This window comes from Ornithorhynchus anatinus, chromosome 20, assembly GCF_004115215.2.
Source record: "Ornithorhynchus anatinus isolate Pmale09 chromosome 20, mOrnAna1.pri.v4, whole genome shotgun sequence".
NCBI lineage: Eukaryota > Metazoa > Chordata > Mammalia > Monotremata > Ornithorhynchidae > Ornithorhynchus > Ornithorhynchus anatinus.
In genome coordinates, this window is record NC_041747.1 from 5,507,184 (window position 1) to 5,523,794 (window position 16,611).

General features: G+C 44.5%; 1 protein-coding gene across 1 annotated transcript in view; it reads right to left on the bottom strand.

Moving 5' to 3' along the window:
* The window catches only part of SPART (spartin), a 185,212-nt gene that overhangs the window by 94,291 nt on the left and 74,310 nt on the right, over positions 1 to 16,611 (bottom strand). The window contains 1 exon segment of the mRNA XM_039915002.1: positions 10,718 to 10,775. Within this exon segment, the coding sequence (XP_039770936.1) occupies positions 10,718 to 10,775 (58 nt within the window).

Genomic DNA, 16,611 nt, shown 5'->3' on the forward strand with positions numbered 1-16,611 from the left:
TGAATATGATAGATGACTCTTCTCCCTGAGAAGCTGGATTCTGTGCCCTTATACACCGTCCCATTAATGCAGCTTCACCACAACCTTGAGACGTAGTTCCTGAAGGGCACTGTGTGGATCGATGTTCCCCAAGCAACTACTTAGCAGCCACCTCAATGGAAATTGTTTAACTGTTCAAGGCTGTGATATCTGTCTTCATCTTCCCTTACGGCACCTCAGACTGCAGGATGACGACTGATGTTTTATGTTTTTGGAACAAGTAATTGAGCAATCAGAAAAAAAAATTAAAAGGTGTGATGGAAATGCATGGTGACCACTAAGACATACTATCGATCAAATACTAATGGTACGGCGCCTTTTCTAACTCTTGGTACGAGATCAAATAACTGAATTGCTGGAGTATAAAAGTGCTCTTGCTAGGCAGGCTGGAGCCCCTTTGCCGTCAGGTCCTGGAGTGGGAAGGAGACAGATTTCAGGACCCTTCCCCACCTAATAATGGCAGTAAAACTTAGTATCCAATGGGTGAAATGCTCTGTACAAAGCGTTTGATAATGGGTTGGAGTGATGATGGTGCCTTACTCCACTGTGTCTGTGCAGCTCATGTTTTGAAGTCATTTGGGGGGAGAATGATATTAACGTAGTTCTGCAAATAATTCCAAAAAAGTCCTACAAGACCTTGAACATTTTCTGAGAGTGGGTTAAGAAGCTGGAGGAACTTTCAACAAGGGAGTACTAGATCATGAGAGGATCAAAATACGAAAAGAGGGCAGATTTCAAGCTGAAAGGTTTTAGAGCTCCCAGGTGCTAGCAGGAGACTTTGCTTGGGGCTGAGAAAGATGATATAACACAGGCGGCACATTTCTTTGGAAATATGCGACAATAAATGGAGTGATGTTTGTGTTTGGGGAAAATGGACCGTTCCATTTGCACGCCTCTCTCACAGTGTGACACCTGGGGAGGTGATTTGGAGAACAAATAGTATTGTTCCTGAAACTTCGTTGCCCAAGATCATGGAGCGGGTCGCCAAGCACCAAACCGTTGATGCATGCAAGAGATGAAACTCTGGATAACCAAGCTAAATCCAAACCCTCCGGCTTCAATGTTCAAGCTATTTCATGCCACTAAACCACTTCCCCTTGACATAGATTGATCACTGGAGTAAGGAAATATGGCTTAGGAGCCGATAAGTAATTACTGATGCCCACAGACATTGGTGCCAACTTTTCACTTTGAGTGAGAGGGCAAAACGGAGGCAGGAATTTTAGGCAGGGGGATGGCAACTGGGAGAGAACAAGCTTCAGGTAGTGACCGGTCTAGAATGCCTCTATATTTGGTGTCTTTCATCCTTGACTGGAAACTCTCAGGTCTCGGAGACTTAAGGTGAGAGAGGTTGGGTGTCCAGTTCAGAAAGCTTTGGGGGCAATTACTTCCCTGGTCCCCACTGGGTTGGACCATATGCCTCCAAAGTATGCAACAAAGAACCACATTCTAGGGGTCCACTAAATCAATCAATCATATTTACTGAGTGTTCACTGTATACAGAGTACTACATTAAGCACTTGAGTGTACAATATAACAGAGTTGGTAGATACATTCCCTACCCAAAATGGGCTAAGGACTGACATGACTGGGTTTCTAAAAGAGGAAATTAATTCTAGCCTGAGTTGAGTGAATTTGGATTTGCACTGCCTCATAACAGAGTTATATGACTGAATGGATTTTTCGGGCTAGTTGCCTAGGGGAGACCAGCTGAAGGGACACTGGCTGAGAGTTCATCCCAGCTGCTGCCCTGGGCTGAGGCGGCTTACGTTTCCAGGACTGACTGTGTGGCCCCTGTCACTGCATCTCTTCGCCTTGACCTGTGACTACCAATGGTTTCAGTAATTTATTTTAGTGCCCATCTCCCCCACTTGACTATAAATTCCTTGAGGGAAAGGATTATTTCCCTGATTCTACTGTTCTCTGCCAAGCACTTAGTACACTGTTCTGTACACAGTAGGTGCTCAAAAATTATTGATTGTTAGCCTTTTTCTCCAGCCCTTTTTCATTACATGGGTCCTCTACCCATCAAGGGATTTTGAAATACTAAAGGAGATTTATTTCTTTGAATTGAATGATTTTTCTATCTCTGCAGTGAGATTCTTTAAAACTTCAAAGCAACTGGGGGTGGATCGAGTTAAGTGACTTGCTACTGATCTACAAGCATGTGCAAGGTCCGGTTAGTTGTGATTCTTCATCGTTTATTTGATATGCTTTCAGGACTTGGCTTCACAAAAGTTCAGGAAATCCAGTTTGCCTATTTCTTACCTAATGTGATTGCTAGCGGATAAAGAACGTGGCAAATATTTTCTGCTTTTAAGAAGCTTCTTTTATATAAACGCGCACACACACACACTCTCGGTTAACCATACTCCCTCCCTCTACCATATCCGTACTATCATTTTTCCTCTGGAATCCAGGCGCAGAGGTTTTAAATGCTAGAGTTATTACTGCATTACAGAAATGTCATGTGAAATGTCAGTGGAATCAAAGTTAATTGTACTCACTAAAACTCTTCCATTACTGCGTTACTTCCCCATGACAATTATCGTTACCGTCAATTAGGGATCAGTCCTGGAACTGAGAATGTGTATTTTAAAGATCAATCAGAAGAGGAGGTTGAGTATCTACGTTTCCTCTTAGATTGGGAGCCCCATGAGGGACGGGGATTGTGTCCGACCGGATTATCTACATCTGCCTCAGCACTTAGCACAGTAATTTGGCACTTAGGAAGCACTTAGCACCAACCATTATTATCATCATTATTATTACTATTATCATTATTCTGTGCTGCATTCAATCTTCCCTTCATGTATGGGAAGGAACTAGTAGGGCTCCCTGAGAAGCAAAAGGGAGAGGAACAAACTCTTTGGGTTTATTTCAGGCTCAAGGAATCCACATGAGCAGAAAGGGGGATGAGTTCTGTCAGTAGTATTTATTGAGTGCTTACTATGTGCAGCACTGTCCTAAACACTTGGGAAAGTCCAAAACACAGAGTTGGGGAAGTCAATGATGCTCTTTTCTCCTTGGCCCTTGGAGAAAGCAGGTATCCTGAGAGTGTAAGGTTCATTTAAATTTCTATTCACCCTCAGTCTAGTTTCTTTCCAAACGAATTTTTTCTCTCCTATGGCTAATGGTCATTGGATAATAATAATAAAAAATAAGTGTGGTATTTGTTGGGCACTTACTAACAACGGGTTAGATACAAGGACATCAGGTGGGACGAAGTCCCTGTCCCACATAAGGATCGCAGTCTAAGTAGGAGGCAGAACTGAATTCCCACTTTAAAGATGAGGAGACTGAGACACAGAGAAGTTACGTGACTTGCCCGAAGTCACACAGCAGGCAAGTGGCAGAGAAGGGATTAGAACCCAGGTCCTCTGACTCCCAGGTCCACACTTTTTCCACTAGATCTCACTTCTTGTGGTTGACAGTGGATTCCAAAATAAACACAGCTTCAAACAACGATAGGCTGGAGGTTCCCATTCATGATTTAGGAAAGGAGGAAGGCAGAAAATGCAAGGCAGAGAGTGTGCAGTAGACAAGAATCTTTCTTGTAGTTTCCTAATATAATGCCCACTACATTTCATTTCACTATAATATATAGCTAATGAATTATAGAATTCCCTTGAAGCTTAGAAAAACATATATTTTATGTTTTTAATCCTGCACCGTATATCCTACATTGATATGTTTTATTGTTATGAAAGACTCTATCTCCACTCCAAGAAGCAGGGGACATAAGAATCAGTGCTTAAAATAAATTTTCCATAGAGGAAAGGGTCTGTTTGGTGTTTTTTTCCTCATGATCTGTACCCTGGACGGTGAACAAGTGGCAGCGTCTTTTGAGAAGAATTCATTCTTTAAGTAAGAAACTTATTTTCTCCTGGAGATTTAAAGCCTTAAAAAGTAGGCAAGCACTCTCATCATTCATTCGGGACACCTAATGGATAACCTGTCATCCTACTATATGGATAGTTCTGCACAGAACACATGCAAACACTTAATGATGACTGAGGTGTCATTAGTTTTCCCAGCAGTCATAAAATATACATTAAATTCGCAATGGGCAGGAATTAGTTTTACCATAATTACATAGAACAAGAAAAATGAGCCACTTCAAAGGAGCTTAAATAATTGCTTCTTCATCTAGTCATTTTCCTGCTACACTAAGATCCGAACTGATCTTCCAGATTCTCCCTACTCTTCAGAGCTAATCCCTCTTACTTTGTCTCCGAACCCTGCCTCCAAACTTCTTCTTGAAACTCCTTGATCCCAATCCCCTCTCCTCTCTGCTATCTTCATTTTTTCCTTCTCCAACCCCTCCCTCTCTGCCCAACATGTTCAAACATCCTCAAACAACCACGCTGCCAGGCCTGGCTACATCTTCCTTTTCCCTTTCTTGCCTGCGCATCTCAGACGTGCCAATATTCGTTCATTTCCAGTTCCCTTCGGCATCCACTACAGTCTGGATTTCACCCTCCTCTCTCCCCCAAGACTCCTCTTCCTAACTTTTCCAGTCACCTCCTTCTGGCTGAGCTAATGGCTTCTCCTCTGGGTGAATCCTTTTCGATCCTTGGCACTATTGGTCACTCTCCCCCTCCTAACAATCAATCAATTGTATTTACTGAGTGCAGGGCACTGTACTAAGTGCTTGGGGGAGTACAGCATAACAGAGTTCGTAGAAGAGAGCCCCGGCCATAACGAGTTTTCAGTCTAGGACTATAGAGAAACTTTACTGACACAGTAACCACCCGGTTTTTATCTTACCTCCCCGACTGCTCCTCATCGTCCTTAGCAGGCTTGGCTGCCATTCCTCACCCTTAAATATAAATGTCCCTCAACTCCGTGTTCTGGACACTGTCTCGGGGATTTAATCATCTCACGTAGTTTCAACTGGCACTCCCAAATCTGAAACTTCAACCCTGACCTCTCACTCGTTCTATAATCTTGTTTCCAGGACATAAGCATTCAAATGCCAGTTATTGATTGATTCCTCCCTCGATGACCTGCAGCTCCCTTAAACTTAATACACTTAAAACTGAACTCCTATCTCTTCTCCTAAATCATCTCTTCTGTCTTACCTGCCCCTCAGCGGCAGGTCGACCACTATCCTCCCAGTCTCACAAGCTCACAGTCTTGGTGTCATCTTTTTGGATTCTTCTTTCTCGTGTGCCTCAAAAATATTCCTCAGTGGTATTTCATCTCCCCCATCCTCCTAATTACTACCCTGACACAAGTCCAACCCTTCCCCTCTGTGCATTACAGCCAAGTGCTCAGCATAATATGAATGCTCAATAAATACCATTATCACTAGTTTAATGGTCTCCCTTCCTCCAGGCTCGCCCACCTTCAGCCCAAACTGCTTTAAGTAGCACAGATCCTCCTCTTTCTTCAACACCTTCAGCAGGCCACAATCTACCCCTCAAAAATCTCCAATGGTTCCCGACTGTTCGAAGCATGAAACAAACACTATACTGTTTAAACTATTTATTTTAACATTCTTGATTTTTCTACTTTTACTTTTTTTCCTTTTTGTGGCTAGAATCCCAGAGTTAGTAGACATGATTCCCACCTTTAAGGACATGTGTTAACTCTTTTATGCTCATCTTATGTATAATAATTATGGCATTTGTTAAGCACTTACTATGCGCCAAGCACTGTTTCCTGCCACCTCATCCTTTTCTCCAGCCTAGGCTGCCCAACTAGCATCTGAATAGTAACAGTTCACAGCATGGCAATGTTGATGGGACCCCAACTACACACCTGTGCATTCACAGTTACCCTTAGCATCTCTAAACATAACTTCCTTCTTAAGCACTAATATACATAGACCCTTTGACTTCCTCCTCCACTTGTAAATTATTTCAGCGTCTGTCTCCCTCTGCTACATGGAAGTTCCTTGATGGCTATTAATGGCTATTAATCCTATGGGGGTCTCCCAAATGCTGAGTCGAGTTCTGTGCACACAGAAGGCAATCCGAAAAATATAATCGATGGATTAGATGGGGACCCAAGCTTCTTCTCCCTGACTCGAGCCCACATATCCCTCCTCCTTCGGTGAGGTTCCATTGTCCTCTTAATAACGATGGTATCTTTTAAGCACTTACCATGTGCCAAGCTCTGTTCTAAGTGCTGGGATAGATACAGGTTAATCAGGTTGGACACGGTCCACGTCCCACCTGGGGCTCATGGTCTTAATCCCCATTTTACAGATGAGGTAAGTGAGGCACAGAGAAGGCCCCACGGCAGACAAGTGGCAGAGATGGAATTAGAACCCAGGTCCTTCTGACTCCCAGGTCCTCGCTCTTTCCACTAGGCCATGCTGCTTCCCTAATAACACCTGATATCTGCTAACCCTGCTATGGTCACTCTGAAAAGGTCATCGGAGGCTTAACTAGTCACAAGGTCTACTAGTCTTAAGAGGCCTACTTATCTTCAGTAGGCTTTGTGGTTGGACTCGCCAGGGTGTGTGGGTGTCGGGGAGGCAGGGGACTGTCTGGTCTCTCTCTCTCTTAGTCTCTCTCATCTTTCTCTTTCTCTCTCAGACCTTTCTTTTCTGTAGTTGGAACGGAGATTTCGAGGAGTTAGGATTTATGGGTCCTATGGTCTAAACAAGTTATTTCTAGTCCTATGGGGAGCCAAGATAAACTCTTGAATTTCGTGAATCATCAATTTAGCAAGCAGGCAAAAATGATAACAAGAAGGATGCTCTCTGTTTCGCTCTCATTTACTTTGATGACTATAATTTGCTTTTGGTTATTTTCTATGGCACTTTACAGACTGCTTCATAAGAGTGATGTACAGCTTCACTGGAGCTCTTTGTTACTAAATCTGCATCCAGAAAGGGTGTCAGTCTTTTAGTATTACAGCTAAATTACAGGATTGGTGGATTAGTGAAATGAGAATAAGTTCTGTATTTTCAGTGCAGCAAACAAGATGGGAGTAAGCCTCATTCCACTTAACCGCAAATCTCTGACTTTACGGTGCCAGGAGAACTGGCGTCATAATCCCGACGGACTCCTCTTCAGAAACAACTCCAAAGGCAGCCGGGCTCGTGACTGGGAGTCCTTGGGTAGAGCTGATGGCTCATGGCAGACTAGGAAGGCCCAAGTTCTGCGCTTAATCCGCTTCCGGAGATTAAGATTTATTTGGGAATAAAAGGCAGATGCCTCACCAGCTTCTCCGGGGAGCCATTTCACATAAAGAGGCACATCTGTGCCAACAGCAAAACGCTTAGCAACAAATAGCTGCATAGCAACCATGGTGGACTGCTCTGTAGATTGACCACCCTGAAGCCCAGGATAGCTCTAGGAAACTTTGAAATTGCCATGAGGTAAGGGTTGGATCAAAAAAAAAGGAGGCCTTCAGGAGGGTATCACCCCTACCTGGCAAGGTTGAGGCCAGTGAAATGAGCAGAGTGGCTTAGTGGAAAGAGCACAGGTCTGGAGACTGTTAGGTTCTACTCCTGGACGGTTGGATGGGCAAATAACTTTTCATCGCTCTGTCTCAGTTTCCTCACCGGTAAAATGGAGATTAAATACCAATCTCCCTCCCTCTGAGGCCGTGATCCCAATGTGAGGCAGGGACTGTATCTGATCTGATCGCAGTGCTTAGCAGAGTGCTTACTGTGTGCCCTTAACAAATATTATTATTTTTAACATTAAATGGTGACTTTGGCATAGTCCTTCATTGACTGCTTCACTATCCTAATGGAGTAGGGGCAGGAAGTCCTCCCAGAGGAATTAGGGCACCACCACTGTATGAACCCTGTGATTATCGTTTTAGGCCGTCACCAGCTCCTCTCTCTACCACAGCCTCTTCCACTGAGCAGCCCGGCTGCAGGTTGACAAGCACCCAGCTGGATCCAAAACAGCAGGCCCAATCCTCAGCTGGCATCACCACCCCAGCTCTTTACGCAGAGAACGAGGGAAGAGGCTGGATACGGGCACAAGGAGGCCAGCAAGTTGATCCTGGAGAAGGACATTTGCTGGCTATCCCCTTGTCCCACCTGTCCACGCTGAGATCTCCGTGGGAGGACCTGCGCTCACTTGGAGAGAAAGACTTTCAGTAGCCTGAATTTGTGTTCAGCTACTGGGGGGATGCAGTGAGGGGCTGGGAGCTAAGATCAGGAAGAATACAGCAGTCTGAACACCTATCCCTGTCCTCCACTGTGGTATCTCCACTCTGTCTCCCACCTTCCATGTGAACATACTCAGTCCCTCTAGACTTTAAGCTCGTTGCGGGCAAGGAACATGGCTACCAACTCCGTTACAATGTACTCTCCCAAACGCTTAGTACAGTGCTCTGCACAGAGTAAGCGTTCAGTAAACACCATTGACGGATTGACTGATAGCAGTGCCTTGCAGACACTGCTGGTGTTGGTGCCATTTGCCGATAACCATGTCTATTAATCACGAAAAGCCTCCAAACGATCACTTGGATCCCACACTTTATCATGTTCTTTGTTTGGTCTTGGATGAAATGGAGCACAGAAGAATGAGAGTCAGCTAGCATTTGGATGTGGATAAATACGCATAATTGAAGTGAGAAGCAATATGGTTTAGTGGATAGAGCACAGGCCTGGGAGTCAGAAGATCAAGGGTTCCAATCCCTGTTCTGCCACTTGACTGCTATGTGACCTTGGGCAAGTCACTTAACTTCCCTGTGCCTCAGTTACCTCATCTGCAAAATGGGGAATAAGACTCTGAGCCCCATGTGGGATAGGGACTGTGTCCAACCTGATTACCTTATAACTACCCCAGCTCTTAGAACAGTACTTGGTACATAGGAAGCACTTAACAAATACCATATTTATTATTAAGTCACAGCTATTGGCGTGATGTGAATGAACTTCTCCCAATCAGACCGTTAGCTCCTTGAGGGTAGAAATTGTGTCTACCTCCTTAATTGTACCGTATTCCCGGAAGCGCTTGGTATGGTGCTCTGCACATGGAAAATGCTCAAGAAATACCACGGATTAATTAATTGCTAATTATGCTAAATGATCCGAAAGCCCGCATCATCCTGGGTCTGTCCTGTCAACTAATACAGCTCTGCAACAAAAAGTCGCTGCCTCGTGATTCTCTCTTACTTGTTCCAAGTGGCTCAGAGAACATTTCAGTCACTTTTCTCTAGGAGCAATCGAGGAAATGGGATAAACACTCAAGGTGCACCGACACACCCACAGCTACTGAGATCTCAAATTCACATTCCCGTGATTGCTGCTGCTGGACTCTTTGTGGTGTTCACTAATCACGTTCTACAAAACGAAGTGACAGATCTGTGTAAAAGGAATATGCCCCTCTAAAATCCCTCCTCCTTCAAGAAGCCCTCCCTGAATAATTCCTAACTCAAGCAACTCAACAGGACTGTTAGACATAAGCCTTTAGAGCCACTGGCAGCCCGCATGCATATTCAAATGTGCTTGCAATTATTTATTCAGTTATGCGGTTGCCACATACTCATGCTACCACCTGCTATGTTCTTGTTCCTCCTGCTGGCTCTATTATTTGTAAGTAACTTATGTCTATCTCCCCCTATTAGGGCAGGAGCTGTGTCGTTTGTTTCTGTGGTACTTCCCCAAGCGCTTAAAAAGGAGCTCAGCTGCTTGATCAGTTGATTAAAATCACGTTCAGAGCCTGAATGCCTAAGATTCTGAATCGTACTGATTTCAACCAATGGTACTGAGCGCTGTGTGCAGAGCATTGTACTATGCACTTGGGAGAGTACAATACAGCAGATAGACATGACCCCTGCCTTCAAGGAGCTGACACTCTGTAAGGCGTAGGAACTTTGAACATTTCTGCTTCTTAGCAGAATAGGGCAACTTCTACTCATCGACTTGTTAGCCACTGATAATTCACTTTTTCTGAATCCAAGAGGGTAATCGCGATGGGTTTCCTTCACCATCTACTAAACAGCTACAGAGAGCTAAATCAGCCTCCTTTTTTGCTAGGGATTCAAATGGTTGGGCACCAATGATCTGCCATCTTTTTCCCGGCTACTTTCCCAGCTGAAGAGAAGTTGGGCCAGAAAGATTTGACTTCCACCACCTTCCTCACAGTATCCACAGCCAGTCACGGTTGAGCCTGCAAGGGGTGTCTACTACTAGTAGGAGTAAGTGTTAATTGTGTGAAGAGCACTGTACTCAACACATATAGGTGAGAATTGGACAGGGACCTCATCCCTTGAGGGGCTCACAATAGATGTTGGCAGGCGAACAAAGGGGGCAGGGACGAGGATTGGAGCAGTGAAATACTAAAACATCACAACAGCATAAGGGACAAGGACAATACACAAAATAAAAACAAAAGTCAGCAGGGAGCTAAAGTTAGAGGAGCAGAATTTCTCCCTGGGATTTGTGTGTACTTGTAGGAGGAATACTCCCATGGAAAAATCTGGATCAACACCACAGAGGACAAAACTAACTTTAGGTGCCAAGCTCTCAATCTAGAGTACTTACTGGCTACCTACTGTATGCAGGACATTGTACAAACTGGTTGGCATAGTACAAGACAAATAGACGCAATTCCTGCCTCCAGGACTTGGCGAAGACGCATACAATCATGTTCAGATAGAAGAGAATGGAAAGACTGTGTAAAGGAACAAATAAAAGTCCTTAAATAGCAGCATACAGAAATCAATATCAGTAAAAATGCCCAGATTGGGCACTTACTGTATACACCACTCTTGGGAACATGGAATAGGTGTGAAAGGTAAGGTCCTCAAATCCCCTGCAGAGGAATAAGGATGAGAGAGAGAGAGGCTGAATCGGATAGACGATCACTGGCATTACATTTGAATAATACTGAACATGATTCATAACCGAAAGAGTCCTTTAGCCAAGTGGTCTGTTTTCCTGGAGAGGATGAGCAGTAATGAGTGGGGGGAGGAAGGGAGCTGGAGGTGAGGGAGGAGGTACTTGAGATGTATCACCAACTCTTCCCGGCTCTGCGTTTTCTCCCCAGAGAGCAGCAGGATAGGAGTGGAAACTGAACTTCCATACAGCCTTTCTAACTCTCAGAGAAAACTTTGTTTCTCGAATGATGTCAGTTTGGAGGCTTCTCCCGAACACGGATGATTGACAGTTCAAATAATATCATGCTCTTGCCCAAATGGATAGAGCAGCTTGCGTTATTTATAGTGTGCCATTTATTTGGCTTAAGTGAGTGATTTTATTTTCCTGGAAGAGGCAAAATATGGATCGAGATACCACGGCAGTCTCCGAGACGCTGACGTCTGGTGCAGAGAATTCTGTGGATATCGCCCAGTCAACATATCTGGAGTGCTGAGAGACATCTCTGCTCTACTAGCTGCCCGGGTGAGGCCATGGAGTTTCTGAGAAGGAGAATGAGCACCTCAATCCCTTGCCGACAGAGTTTTATGCAGTAGAATGGGGTCATATGCGCCTAGCCCTATGACAACTCTCATTGACCTTTGGATGCAGAGCTCCTTTAATTTTTGTCCCTTTCTTCTCCTCAATGTTTGCCTGCAGATTTCTGTATACAGGAGGTCGCTGCAGGGATGGAGGAAACTACTAAGTCAATACACTATACTTCACGTATCTTTCATTGCACCTTTACAAAGCAATAGTAGTAACAGTATTTATTAAGCGCTTACTGTGCGCAGGGCACTGTACTAAGCGTTGGGAAAGAATACCCAGATGGAAATTAGACCCGTTCCCTGCCTCTGGGGAGACTCACGATCTAAACGCCCAAGTGAAAGTAACAACAGGAAACAAACTGTTTTCCTGCAGTACCTGGAAACCTTGGGAGGATTTCTGCATAGCGTCAAATCATAGATTTTATTTGAACCAGCAAGTCACTGGGCAACATGGCATTCTGAGGTCACTATACTTAACACATCTCTCCGGTTAATGTTGGAGCCAAGGCAGGGAATCAGCAGTGCCTTTGGATCAGGTGTCTGAGCTTAAAGTAGTTCACTTGTCACTACTGGGAAGCAATTGTAAATATCTCTCCTGCCATGCCTCAGCCTGCCACTCTCTCATGCAACTCACATATTTGATCTTTCACCAAATCCTGTCGGTTCTACTTTCCCAACAGCGCTCAAATCTACCCTTTTCTCTCCAAACAAACTACTACTATGTTAATCTTGTCGCCCCCTGGAATTTTACCTGGATATTTTAAGTAACTGGATCATATGGATAGTAAGTCCCCCATATTGGTACTTGCCATGCCAAATCATGACACAGGGCCACGGTCTAGGGCCGCAAAATTTTAGGGGTGGAAAATTTTGGCATTATCATCTCTGATTGCTAACCTGCAGTCACTGCTGTTCAAAGAATCACTTCAGCTTTCTGAATGGAGAGATTATAAAGATGGTCTGAAACTGCTTTGGAGCTCTACCTCTTCAGAGGAATAAATCCAGGGCAATAACGTCATTGATTGTGACGTATGGAAACCGAAACGAAAAGCAACCTTGACATTTCTATACTTCGAAGAATGCATTGTTCCCCTGCTGTCCGGGACAGAGTGGTTCGCTTTCGGTATTTGGCAATGCCAGTTTTAATCTAAGTTTTATTTTGAAATGATTATTGGGAAGTAATTCTAAACACCTAATCTGCCATGCCTCCGCCTGTCATGTGTGTGCCACTCTCTAATTCAACCCACATATTCAATCTGTCTCCAAATCCTATCAGTTCTACCTTCACGACATCACTAAAAACCGCCTTTTCTTCTTTCCACTCTGCTTCTAAACTGATTCAAGCAATTATCAATCCTGCCTTGATTACATCATCAGCCTCCTCACTGCCTTCCCTACCTCCTGCCTCTCCCCACTCCAGTTAGTACTTCACTCAGCTGCTCGAATCATTTTTTCTTAAACAACTCTTCAGTGCATGTCTGTCTCCCCACTCCTCGAGAACCTCCAGTGGTTGCCCATCCACCAACACATCAAACAAATTCCTTTACATTGCCTTTAAAGCAATCAGTCAGCTCGCCCCCTCCTACCTTATCTTGCTGACTTCCTACTACAAACCAGTCCGCACACTTGGCTCCTCTAACGTCAACCTACTCACTGTGCCTCCATCTCGTCTATCTCACTGCCGACCCCCTACTCACATCCTCCCTCTGGCCTTGAACTTCCTCCCCTTTCCTATCAAAGAGACCACCACTTTTCCCTCCTTCAAAGACTTACTAAAATCCCATCTCCTTCAAGAGGCCTTCCACGACTAAGACTTTATTTCCCCTATTCTCTCTCCCTTCTGCATCATCTATGCCCTTGGATCAAAACCTTTGATATTCCACCCCACCCTCAGCCTCACAGTATTTATGCACTTATCTGTAATTGGAATTTCCTCAGAATTTGGGGGTGGGTACGGGGAGGACATTTTTCAGAAGAAAGTATGCGAACCGGTCCTCTAGCCTCAGAGAAGATTATCCAGGCCCTTTCTGTCTCCTCTTTCTTCCTCTGGATGGCTATTATTAGCCCTTTCACTGCTCATTAGCACTTCTACCAGAGGGTGAGAAGAGGAAACCAAAGGAGATAAAAGGAAGTGTTCCATTCTGCTGCTTCTTACCTGCTCAGGTATAACCGTCTGGTTGGGGAGGAGATTAAAATTCTTAGTTGCTGTGGAGTTTTACCATTATCTGTGGATATCAATCATTTGTGAGCCCCCTGTTGTCCTTGCTCATGGATAATCTAGATCTGGTTAGTAGCCTGGACCTAGTAGCCTGGTCCTAGTAGCCTGGACCTTGGAGAAGCAGCGTGGCTCAGTGGAAAGAGCACGGGCTTTGGAGTCAGAGGTCATGAGTTCAAATCCCAGCTCTGCCACTTGTCAGCTATGTGACTGTGGGCAAGTCACTTAACTTCTCTGTGCCTCAGTTACCTCATCTGTAAAATGGGGATTAAGACTGTGAGCCCCACGTGGGACATCCTGATTCCCCTGTGTCTACCCCAGCGCTTAGAACAGTGCTCGGCACATAGGAAGCGCTTAACAAATACCGACATTATTATTATTATTATTATTATTAGGAAGAAGAGGAGTGAGGGTTAGGGTGGCCACTGTTAGTCAGTCGTATTTATTAAGAAATTACTCTGTGCAGAGCACTGTATTGAGCACTTGGAATAGCACAGTATAACAATATAACAGACACATTCCCTGCCCACAAGACCGATACAGCTCTGGACATTCATTCATTCACTCATTCATTCAATCGCATTTATTGACCACTTACTGCGTGCAGAGTACTGTACTAAGCGCTTGCACTGTACTAGGGGCTTACACAGGTGAGGCTGCATGCACCATTTTGTGGAATTAATCCTATAGTCATGCTAATTGAGCCCCTACTCTGTACAGAACACTGTATTGAGGGTTTGGGAGAGTACAGTAGAATTAGGAAACATAATTCTTGCCCTCAAAGAGTCTACATTCTGGCAGAGGAGAGGGATGCTAAAATAATGCCTCCCCCTTAGATCCATGTGGGACAGGGATTACAGTCAACAGATTATCTTGTACCTATCGCAGTGTTTAGTACGGGGCTCTAGGGCAGATGCCCGCATAGGCTTCGGATAATCTCACCGTGCCACACAGCAGAAGCCCTTTAGGGAGGGGCCCAGAAGCCAGGCGGGGCACAGTCAGCCTGGTCTTTACCTTGTTGTGAGGATATCAAACAGGAAAGATATTAAGGCTCTGTTTGGTGCATTTGTACTTCAGCCTCTTGTAGACACAGAGGGAAAGACATAGTGTGCATTAGGGAAAAGCGTTTTCCCTTTAATTATCAACAGAATTTACTGAGGTAGGAGTTGGTCTCCTAGCGTAAAAGCATTGGTCTTATTCCACTATCAAAGCCCTCCCACGAGCCCATCTCTTCCAGGAGGCCTTCCCTGATTAATCGCTAATATATTCACCTTTCATTATTATAACAATAATTGTTATTGTATTTGTTAAGCCCTTACTGTGTATCAAGCACTGTTCTTCGAGCTGGGGTAGATACAGGTGTATCGAGTTGGACACAGTCCTTGTCCCAGATGGGGCTCACAGTCAAAGTAGGCGGGAGAACAGGTATTTAATCCCCATTTTATATTTTAGGTAACCAAGGCACAGAGAAGTTAAGTGACTTGCCCGACACCACACAGAAGACAAGTGGTGGAACCATATTTAGAATTTGGGTCCTCTGACTCCTGGGCCCGTGCTCTTTCCACTAGGCCACGCAGCTTCTCATTTTCAGTGCTCCCTTTTCCAGTGCAGGAGTAGAAACGCAGAGATCATTGAGAGTCTAATCATTAGATGGCTGAAGTGCCAAGGAATGAATTTTTTATTTTCTTGTCTCTCTGGAGAAGAGTGATACTGTTGTCTGCCTGGGCTAAGAAGCCCTATCCATCACTTCTTAATGAGCAAATACTAAAGGGTCCCAGAATGATGAAATCACATATTTGCTCTGAAAAGGTCACAGAATAATCAGCATCCCGATGTATTTTCTCATTACTAATTACAGGAGGAAATGGCATCGTGAACGTGAAAGAAAAGCCTTCCACAGAGTTCAGTCCCTGACTGTTGCCATCTCTCTTTGGGCTCTGGCCCAGCAGACTTCCCTTCCACTAGTTTCCGTTGTTTCAGACTTGCCATCAGCGTCATGGGAGCTGCAGAAGTGCTAGTGGGGATAGAGGCTTCCAGTCCCGCCGTTCAGCTCCCTCTGGCTGACGACCGTATCTGAAGAGAAATCACCAACCTCTCCTCTTGCCACTGCTGCTCAGTGAGCTACAGAAGCAGCATGCTCTAGTGGATAGAGCACAGGCCTGGCAGACAGAAGGACCTGGGTTCGGATCCCAGCTCCACCACTTGTCTGCTGTGTGATCTTGGGCAAGTCACTTCACCTCTCTGGGCCTCAGTTTCCTCATCTGTATAAAGGGGTTTAAGACTGTGAACCCCATGTGGGGACAAGAACTGTGTCTAAACTTATTATCTTGTATTTACCCCAGCGCTTAGTAAAGTGCTTGGCACATAGTAAGTGCTTAACAAATACCCCTTCACCACCCCCCCCGAAACAAAAGAAGAGGATTCTTGGATGCCCAGGAAATGCACATTTCCGTAATTTCTCCTCCCTCGGGGCAGTCTGCCCATGCCCAGAGCATTGTGCTCAACCTGCTGATCGCACTAAACCTCTCAAACCTCCTGATATAAATGACCACCAGATCTCAAAAGTCACAAGACTAATTTGACTCTACATTCCCCCTGCAAGTTTCATGGCAGGACAGGAATTGCATTAAAAATCCCTGTTCTTGATTTTTTAAATAAAATGTTTTCACTTTGGTTCAAAATGATTTGATACTTTCATTCACCCTCCTTGAACAGTTAATGGTTTGTGGTTCATCTTTGAATGCAATGATTTCTATCGTATCTTGAAGCTATTCAGTTTCAGCAGTGATGAAAATCACTGACACTGCTGGGCAATTATCAGTAGTTTTTCATGGAGAAATATTTTCATTTCATAGACACTGAAACTAGCTTTGCTTCAGCAAAGTTTGAACAGGAAGATAAATTCTAACAAATGATATAAACTTCTGACTTGACCTTTAAGGATTTGAGAAATCTTCCCCAAAGAAAATCAA